Source organism: Lathyrus oleraceus, unplaced genomic scaffold (genome assembly GCF_024323335.1).
Source record: "Lathyrus oleraceus cultivar Zhongwan6 unplaced genomic scaffold, CAAS_Psat_ZW6_1.0 chrUn0001, whole genome shotgun sequence".
Taxonomy (NCBI): Eukaryota; Viridiplantae; Streptophyta; class Magnoliopsida; order Fabales; family Fabaceae; genus Lathyrus; species Lathyrus oleraceus.
Window position 1 is genome coordinate 474,922 of NW_026112392.1, and position 10,673 is coordinate 485,594.

Below are 10,673 nucleotides of genomic sequence, written 5' to 3' on the forward strand. Positions count from 1 at the left end.
CCTCAAGGATCATAAGCATCTTGGCTCCTTACCTTTGGGTGGGATATCTTGAGAGTTTGGTTTGAGATCACCAAGCATGCTTGAATTGTATATTATTGCTTTTCTCGTTTTTATTCACTAACCAAAAACACAAAATATGTCACTAACATCTCTTGTTTGTAGCTTAAGCAGTCGCAAGGTCCAAAGCTTCTAGAAGATCCTATGTGCATTGATATGGTCAAGAGAAGATGGAAGCAAGCATGAAAATGGTTCCCCAAAGCTCTCATCCTTCAAATATGCCTCCCAAGTATCTCAATTCATCATTTTGGTCAAAGCAAACCAAGGGGCTTGAGGCTTGTTTCCCAAGGAAACCCTAATTCATCTGTGTGTCAACTGTGCCTTGCTCATGAAGCAACCTCAACCCATGGTCAAATGCAATCAAGGGAAGTTCTTTAATTCATAATTTCATGCATATTTGAACTTATTTGAGAGCCCTCAATCATCAATTTATCAAGATATGAGACATGGACTTGAGAAGTTGATCAGTCAATTCATCTAACTATTTTGAAATACACTGAGACCTAACTTTTTGTGTGTTTGTCAAATGGAGATTACCCCAAGAGAAAACATGTTCTTAAGGACCTTATTAACAACTTTCATGTTCATCAAAAATTGATTTGAAGCTTGGAAGATCATCATCCATTTCAAAACATTATAGGTCATTTTGACTGAAACCCTAATTTTAGGTCAACTTCCCAGGGACATAACTCATTCATTTTTCATGATTTTGAGGTGGGATAAAATGCATTAGAAATATTAAGATGTCCACTTAAAATGTTATATTTAGCAAAATTTCAAAATCTTAAAAGAAATACATGTGATAATGCAAAACATTATAGGTCACTTTGGACCAAATGCATTGAAATATGAAAAAGTCCAACTTCAAGTGCCCATAACTTCTTCATAAAAAATCCAAATGATGCAAAATTTAATTCAAAATTGATTTTCTTGAAAAGATATACAACTTTTATGTTTAAGATTTTGTCATTTGGAGCTTTCATCATTGAAATAGAAGGGCTTAAACTTTGGCCAATTTTGAAAATCTCACATGTACATGTTTTTCACCCTACACTTCATGACCACTTTTCATCAATTTCCAAGTTTCAAATGGAGTTTTGATCAACATAACAAATGACCCTCATGCAAAAATCTTTCCAACCATTACTCATGAGGTGGTGTTTCAAGTTTGGACATGGTATTTTCGAAGACTTGAACACATTGGTGCAATTTTGGAAAATCAATTAATTTGCATTGCATGAGCTAAGCCTGTACCATTTGCACGTCCAATTTGCATCTATTATTGTTCAGCTACCAAATCCAAGTGGAATTGGGCCCTCCATGCGCTTGTACAGGCCCATGCATGGAGGCCCTTTCCATCCATGCAATGAGTTGTTCATGCATATCAGCTTGCTTTGGCTATAAATACATTGCTCATGCCTCTCATTTCAGCAACCTAAAGGTGCCCCAAATGCTGCACAATTGAATCCTCACCCCCACTCCAAAGGAACTCTCTAATTTTTCTCTCAATTTTCAGATCTAAAATTCAATTGCATCGATTGTTTTTCTTAGATCTAAAAGTTACTAAGCCTCACCACCTTGATTCATAGAGTGTACTGCAAGCATTAACACCAAGAAATTATGACTCCGGGCTCTGCAAATCAGAGGTTTACTTCTGTTTTTATTTTCTTCGAATCAGCTCATATTGTGCTTCTTTCTTGCTGTTGTTGTGTGATCTGAAGTCCTCTACATAGAGACAATTATTTTGAGCTTCGAATTTTCAAAATCTAGCAAGTTCAGTTGAACACCATAGAAATTCCATCTTTGATTTCTCTCAATGTAGAAACCTAGAGTGGATTTGGTTGGTACAGGGGTGATGTACATCACCCCAACTCTCGATTGGTATCAAGATCGTGGCATTTGGTTAACATTTTTTTCTCTGCAATTTTAAGCCTCGTCGGAAGCTGGCCGGAGAAGACGGTGGTGCTGGTCACCGTCTGGTCTCTAGATTGAATCTGAGCCATCCATTGTTTTTTCCAGATTTAATCCAGTCCACACATTGTTATGACTTTTCCATAGGCCAGGTGTTATTCATTTGACTAGTGTGCATGGTGAACGCGCGCTTCCTGGCCGCGTGATGATCCACGTCAATTAATGAAAGTGCATCAGACGCTCCACGTTTTTTCCATTATTTTAATTTCTGATTTTATAATCTTTTATTTCTTTTAATTCCATTTCATTTTAAAAATTCATATCTCCTTCATTATTGGTCCAAAAAATATGAGACCAATTGCATTTTTCTTCTTTTAATTTCTAGTTTCTAAAAATGATTTTTAATATTTTTTATTTTATCATTTGATATTATTTAGGATTTTTCTCTTTTCTGCTTATTTTTAATTCATTTAAAATAGTTTTTGATATTCAAAAAATACAAAAATATTTTCCCAACCTCTTTGAATAATGATAGGTCTATGAAAAATATTCTCATCAATTTATTAATTGATTTGAGATTTATTTGAGATTTTAATTCAATTAGGTTATTTTTATGCATTTTAATTGATTAAAAATAGTTTCTGACTTCTAAAAATGCTGAAATTTTTTGTCAAACTTTGTTTGACCTTGTTGAACTTGGGATAATTCACTTAGACTTTTCAAAGTTGATTTGAAGTGAATTTGAAGTTTGACCTTTCTTTATTATTTTAATTCAAGTTTTATTTTAATATTGAAAAATACCAAAAATATTTCATTTGTTTCTTGACTTCTAATCTTCATTTTGCTTCTGTTTACTATTGTTTGACCTTGATCTTCTCTATCTTTGGTCAAGGCTTGTTGATTATTTCATTTCATTTCCATTAATGTACTTTAATATTCATCTTCTTCTTCTTCTTCTTCTTTTATTTTTTTTTATCAATGAGTTAAAGATTGGTGGTTAGCCTTGATACATGGGGGGTTTAATCTTCCTTGATTCAAATCTAATTCATCTTGATCATGGATCAAGTGAATGGCTTTGCATTAAGGATAGGTTGCTTCCTAATCAAGCAAATAACCTAAATCAATACAAGATCATTTTCTCATCTTTATTTTTGGCATGGCAAGTTGTAGGAGTTTGACTCACTAATCAAAATCTCTAACTTGTGTTGTTGCCTACATTATTATTGACCGACCTCAGATAGTTATGACTTCTACATAAGTCCAATTACGATTGCTTAACATAGCGCTAAATTGCCTTATGACACACTAACTCTAACACTAACCATTAACCATTAACATTTTATTCTTGCTCTTTGCATTTATGCAATTTACTATTCTTGCACATATTATTCATTTGCTTTTTCCTTTGCTCATTTGAGCACATGTTTATGTTAATGCAATTTGCCTTTTGCTCACTTGAGCACATAATTGTGTATATATTATTGTGCTTTTGTTTTGTTCTGATTGTTGTGGACCAAATGCAAAAATGAACAAATAGACTTAGATTCTAGGACATTCCCTATGCAAAAATGGAGTAAAAAGGCCTTAATGTTGAAGATGGATTAGAAGGACTAAACCTCTAAACTCACTCTTGTCCATTCTTGATTTACTTCATGGAACTTTTTGATGTGTGTGCTTTTGTGCTAGGGAATTATGTTTGAGCCAAATTGAAGAACCATTGCCATGTTCATCCAAAGTGAAAGATACAAGAGCCATTGGGGATCTTCTAAGAGCTTGCTTGATTAATTTGATAGCTTGAGCTTACACTTATTTTGCTTGCATATTCCAAAGGATGGGAGCTACTTGGATCATCAATATGATCTCAAGATAGGAACTCCATTTGTGGTCTTGTTTCTTATCCTTCATCTCTTGTATGATTAGGACTTTAGCCATTCTTCCTTTTTCTCTCCACTCTAACCCAAGCCAAAACTTTTGTGCAAAAATTTAACATTTGTTTTCGAACATTAGAAACCTAAGCATTATGCTTTTGATTTTCAAACTTTCTTTTCATAACACTTATTTTGAATTGAATCTTTAAGTCAACTTTGACCATATTTTGTAAATACTTTTCATTGGTAAATATAACTCATTCAAATACTTTTTGTGGTTTAAATGGCCACTTCTTATCAAAAACTTTTCATAACCAATAGTTATTAGGTTTGAGTTATCCTTGAGGTAGATGTAATACTCACCTATATCCTTAGTGATGGACAATGAGTCTTCCATGCTTATTATAGGGTTAACCCCTCACTAGCATGTTAAAGCTATCCTCACATGGTGAATTTGTGGTTTTTAGGTTGAGTTTTCTCCCTTGGATAACAAAAGACCTTAAGGCTTTTGGACCCAATCAATTCACCAACTTGTTTTGAGTTTTTTACCCCGAACTACGAGGTTTTGATCCTTATCTTTTTTTAAGATGGTACGTAGGCAATGGGTTTATCCATCCAAACACAAATTGTAAATAACTTGTATATTCTTCTCTCATCTCTTCAATCATGTTTGCACAAACAAATTTTTCACAAAATACCAACCTTACAACAAGCGTGAAAATGGCTCCCTAGGAGTACCTAGGATGTTTTGGGTGCTTAAAACCTTCCCATTGCATAACCAACCCCCTTACCCCGATCTCTGACATTTTTACTAGTTTTTGATTCGATAAAACTATTAAGTTTTTGTTCGCTTTCTAACCATTCCTTTAGATAAATAGAAGTGCGGTGGCGACTCGACTTGTATGGTTTACCTTGGATTTAGTCAATATGTCTAATGGTAACGAATACCCCGCTACAATTGCATTCATATCGTAATTTATCTCTTACTTCTTAACACATAGTATTTGATTAAATGCCCCAAATTCTTCAAAGCAACGATTCATTCCTAATTTATTTTGCAAAGTATCAATATGTTGACTAGTTAATAATCATCGTCGTCGCTATCATCATCATTATTTTAATCAATGATGAAGATTATTATGATGACAACAATGAAGATGATTCAATTTCTCAACAAATTTGATATTTTGCAATATAAATTAATAGAGAATGAGTCGTTGCTTTGAAGAAATTGGGACAATAAACTAAGTTCTACGTGTTAAAGAGTTATATAGATGAATTACGAGATGAATACAATTCGAAAAACAAGTTTGATTTAAGTTGCACTTCAAATTTAACTTATTTTTCAGATTATTATTTTTTAAATCACTTTAAATGAATGCATGTTCAATGAAGGGTTAGTGAAACACACAATCTACATATATTATAATAAACTCAACAACAACATACATCAATAAAACGACAATAACATACCTTTTATTGAAAAGATTCGTGAAATAATTTGAAGTTGATATACTTTGTGTTGCCATGAAGAAAAAATACAAGGCGAATGAAGCTTCCAAAATTGCTTCATACTTCTTGTATTGTTTTTCCATAGCAAAACAAACTATTTATGAACCACACCCATAGTATGAGTTCTCTTGAACCAGGTTTCGAAATATAAACAACTTTCAGAATGTTAACCCATTTTGAAAACATAAACTAGAATTAACATTGTAACATAACAAGCAATAACAACCACAACAAACAAAAATTTGTCAACAATAACAACCAACATAAATCATGTAAAACATAACAAAGGCATTTAATCTTCATGCCTAGTTGAATTCGTGCAGTTCTCAAGGTTTTCATAGTTCTCAAGGTCTTTATCTGATTCAGAATCAGTTACATACAGATTCATTAGGTCATTCATAATAGCTTATACATTCTTCATTTTTTTAGGATTAAGATTCTTGAAAAGAATCTTCTTATAGTCTATTTCATTAGACGATTCAACAACAATAATGTGATCCCCAACATATTTAACTTTATTGGCTTTGTTCAACCATAACTCCACCATATCAATAATCTCTTTTATAACCTGAATCTAGTGGATAAGTTTGTTACTCCCACTATTCATGTTGAGAGAAAGATTTGAAATCAGAACAAGAAAATAAAAGCATACAACAACATACAAAAAAATCCATAAATTCTCTAACAAGAAGAAAATCATGTGAAATATAAAAACAACATACTAAGAAGAAGAGAGAAAATGTGTGATAGGATTTTGCTATGATAGATACATCAATACTATCAAGAAGTGAGAGATAATTCACTTATATTTATATGAGTAAACAATTTCACCACAGTTGTATTTAAAAACTGTGATGAAATCTAATGACTTTAACAATGATTCACATTAACAACCGTGGTGATAAATATTTCAATTTTAGTTTATATATTATAATTATTAGGACAACATTAATTGTAATAAAAAAGTAGAAAATTGTTGGAGTTGAGCTTCGAACTCTATCACTCCATAAATGTATAATCATGGTTTATTAGTTTGACCGTAGTGCAATGAATTTTTGTAAATATAAACAAACAAAATGCATCCAAAAATGAGGTATTACCACGGTCAACAATCAAACCATTATAGTTTAGTGTGACAAAATATCTATTTTGCAGAAGTGACTTAATTCTACGTCTCTCTATTTGCAGTTTCATTCTTGGTCATTGAGTTATTCAGTTAATAATAAAATAAAACAAAATAAAATGTGAAATTACATGTACTAGTATGCCGTCTTTTATGGAGGAACTTTTTGAATTCTTTAGAACATCTCAAATGGTGATTGTTTAATGCACACTGAAATTTATAAATTCTGGAACTTAACCGTTTTACTATAGGAGTAGATATCCTTGCTTAATTATCTGTATAAATATTCGTTAAAATTGCTTTACGAAACAATTTAAAAATTGTGTTGTTAAGCATTAAATAATAGTAATTTTGATAATTGATGATGTCAAATATAAATTGATTCAACCTTATATATATTGCTTATTCAAGTTACCGTTAAAATAATTTTTTTTCAGATTACTTGAATATTACTTAAATACAATTAAATACAATAGACAATTTAATCCCACAAATAATTAAAGCAATCAGAATTATTTTTCTCTATTTATAAAGGGTATTTAAGAGAAAGAAGTAAAGGAGGAGAAATAGATAAGAAATGCACGATTTCTTTTAATTGGAACCATAAGGAAATGTGAAGATTGAATTTGGTGGGACCCATCGTCTATTTGATTTCTTTTTATTTTTGATGAAAAATGCAAAAGAAACTTATTTTGTTTATGTTATCAAACAAGCAGATAAATAAATATATAAAAATTATAAATTTATTTTTTGTTTTAACGTCAAAAAATTGCCAAATGAAAATTTAACACTAAAATAAGAAAAAAATAAGATAGGCATAAAAATTAAAAATCTTATTGAAAATAAGAAAGCATTCAATTTTTCTTTAGCTTTTTTTCGACTCTAACTTAATAAAAATAAATAAATTAATTTATAATTTAAAGAGAATCTCTTCATAAGGTCATTCATAGTAACTTTTATCTTCTTTATCTTTTCAGGGTTAAGATTCTTGAAAAAAAAATTCTTATATGTTTCATCATATAGTTCAACAATAATAATGTGATACCTAACAGATTCAATTTCATTGACTTTGTTCAACCATAACTCCACCATGTCAATAACCTCATTTGTAACCTGAATCTAATGGATAAGTTTGTTACTCCCACTATTCATGTTGAGAAAAGAATCCGAATTCGGAACAAGAAAACAACAACATACAACAACATATAATAACAACAACAACATACAAATAAAAATCATAAATTCTCGAATAAGAAGAAAATCATGTGAAATATAAAAATAACATACACAAAAAAGAAAGAACAAGGAAGAAGAAGAATATCTATATGCATGAAGCGAGAGCTAATAACGAAGAAGAATGGAGAAAATGCATACTAAGATTTTACTGTGATAGATACATCGATACTATCAAGAAGTGAGAGCTAATTCCCTTATATTATATATGAGTAAACAATTTCACCATAGTTGTATTCAAAAATTGTGATGAAATCTGATAACTTTCACAACGGTTCACATTAACAACCGTAGTGATAAATATTTTAATTTTAATTTATATATTATAATTATTGGGACAACATTATTTATAACGAAAAAGTAAAAAATTGTTTAAGCTAAGATTCGAACTTTGTCATTCCATAAATGTATAATCACGATTTATTAGTTTAACCATATTGTAATGTATTTTTGTAAATATAAATAAACAAAGTGCGTCAAAAAATGACGTATTACCACGATTAACAGTCAAATCGTTGTAGTTTAGTGTGACAAAATATCTCTTTTGTAGTAATGACTTAATTCCACCTCTCTCTATTTGCAGCTTAATTCTTGATCGTCAAGTTATTCAATTAATAATAAAATAAAATAAGATAAAACGTGAAATTACATGTTATGTCGTCGTTACGTAAAAAAATGTCACGCCATTGTTCCACTCATAATTTCTTAGCGTACAACCAACCCAAGGCGGCGTGGTAGTCATGAAGTGACATGAATGATTTGTAATTTTTCATCGGCGATCCATGGAAGAGAAGCCGACTAGTAGCCATAGTGGAAAAGACTAGACTCTCTTTTATGGAGAAACTTTTTGAAATCTTTAGAGCATCTCCAATGGAGATTGTTTAATGCATACTGAAATTTATGAGTTTTGGAACTTAACCGTGTTATCATTGGAGTTGATACATGTGAAATTATAATTGCTTAAATATTTGGATAAGTTGTTTCCCGAAACAATCTAAAAATTGTGTTGCTTAACATTAAATAATAATAATCTTGATAATTGGTGAGGTCAAATATAAATTGATTCAATCACGTACATGTAGATTGCTTATTCAAATTAATTGAAATAAAATTAATTTAAATTGCTTAAATATTACTTAAATACAAATACAATGTGACAATTTAATCCTACACAAATAATTAAAGCAATCAAAATTGTTTTTCTCTATTTATAATGGGTATTTAAGAGAAAGAAGTAAAGGAGGAAAATAGATAAGAAATGCACGATTTCTTTTAATTGGAACCATAAGGAAATGTGAAGATTGAATTTGGTGGGACCCGTCTCTATTTGATTTCTTCTTACTTTTGACGAAAAATGCAAAAGAAACTTATTTTGTTTATGTTATTAAACAAGCAGATAAACAAATATATAAAAATTACAAATTTATTTTTTGTTTTAACGTCAAAAATTACCAAATGAATTTAAGACTAAAATAAGAAAAAAAATAAGATAAGCATAAAAATTAAAAATCTTATTGAAAATAAGAAAGCATTCAATTTTTCTTTAACTTTTTTCGACTCTAACTTAATAAAATCAAATAAATAAATTTATAATTTAAAGAGAATCTCTATTTATAAAGGGTAACGTGAGTTTGTTATGCTATTGCATTTGATGTTGATTTTGGTAGAATGTATTTTGATTACAAAAGAGAATTGAAAAAAGTAAATTAATTTATGTTTAATTATACTAGAGTTGAATAAGAATAATTCTTAAAATGAATTATAAATTATGTTCGATAAAACTAATAATTGATTGATAATTTATATTTTATGATTGATGATTTATATTTAAAGTTTATAGTTAATGATTAATACCCAATAGTTGATAAATTAATTAAAATATTTAATAAAATTAATAAATCAACTAATTGATAAATATTAGTATAACATAACTTTAATACTTTTTGCATTTAATACATAATTATTTTATTTTATATTAAAATAAATTATAAAAATTGAAAAAACAGTTAGCAAACAAATATTTTATTGTCATATAAACTACTATAAGATAAAAAAAAATGTCATTCAAAATTATTACAAAGACATGTATAACAGTAGCTTATTTTTTATATTTTATATTTCACACACATAACTCCAAGATTCTGGATTTACAATCAGACAGAGATTTTCAATCTAACAAACATGGTATTTCAAATTGAACAAGATGATTCTTCTTCCATGTACTATGCTATATTAATTTCCATAATGTGCCTTATACTCAGCAAACAATTGAACAACTGTTTTTCCCAACAACTGAAGAAAGAACTGGTCACTATATCCACTTCTCATCATCTTATTCAACTCTCCCACAAACCCATTTCTCAAACCATCACAGTAATCCAAAAAACGAGCAGTAACATCATAACCTTCATCCCAGCTATCTCCTTCCCCTGCTTTAACCCAATAACCAGCTGCTAGATTCGCTTTCAGCCTCACATAATCTGCTATACCTTCGGTTAATCCAGTTGGAGCTTCACCATGGCCATGCCACTGCCTAACGTGTGTCATTTCATGATACAACACTCCTGTAATCTCATTTTTCACATCACCCTTATAGCTACTGATATAACTCGCGCTCACGTGGATTTCATGGGTGATTTTGGTTGTGTATGCAACTACACCTGTGGCGTTAGGGTCCACGAATAGACTCACGTTCTGCACGAGTTTTCTGTCGGTTTGGTTGTTCTCTTGTAATATTGTCCATATGAATTGTGAGGCGGAGTCTAGGGTTTGGATGGTGTACTGTTCTCCTATTTGATCACGGAAACGAACACCGCCAGGGGTAGAGAGTGCGGTGTTGGTTACGGTGTAAACAGTTGCTTGTATTTTATGAGTTGCCAGAAAAAGTACTAAGAAAAGATAGAAAGTATGCATGGTTTTGGTTGTGTTTAGAGTTCTTAGGTTTCTTTCTCTTTGGGAATGAGTTTGTT

General features: G+C 30.5%; 1 protein-coding gene across 1 annotated transcript; it reads right to left on the bottom strand.

Moving 5' to 3' along the window:
• Positions 1 to 9,792: 9,792 nt before the first annotated feature.
• LOC127110505 (uncharacterized) lies at positions 9,793 to 10,673 on the bottom strand. The gene has a single exon (XM_051046107.1). The coding sequence runs from the start codon at positions 10,615 to 10,617 to the stop codon at positions 9,937 to 9,939; it is 681 nt and encodes a 226-aa protein (XP_050902064.1). The 5' UTR covers positions 10,618 to 10,673; the 3' UTR covers positions 9,793 to 9,936.

Bases quoted from the DNA above. Each gene is read 5' to 3' on its own strand.
- LOC127110505 (XM_051046107.1), bottom strand. From the start codon at position 10,617: ATGCATACTTTCTATCTTTTCTTAGTACTTTTTCTGGCAACTCATAAA.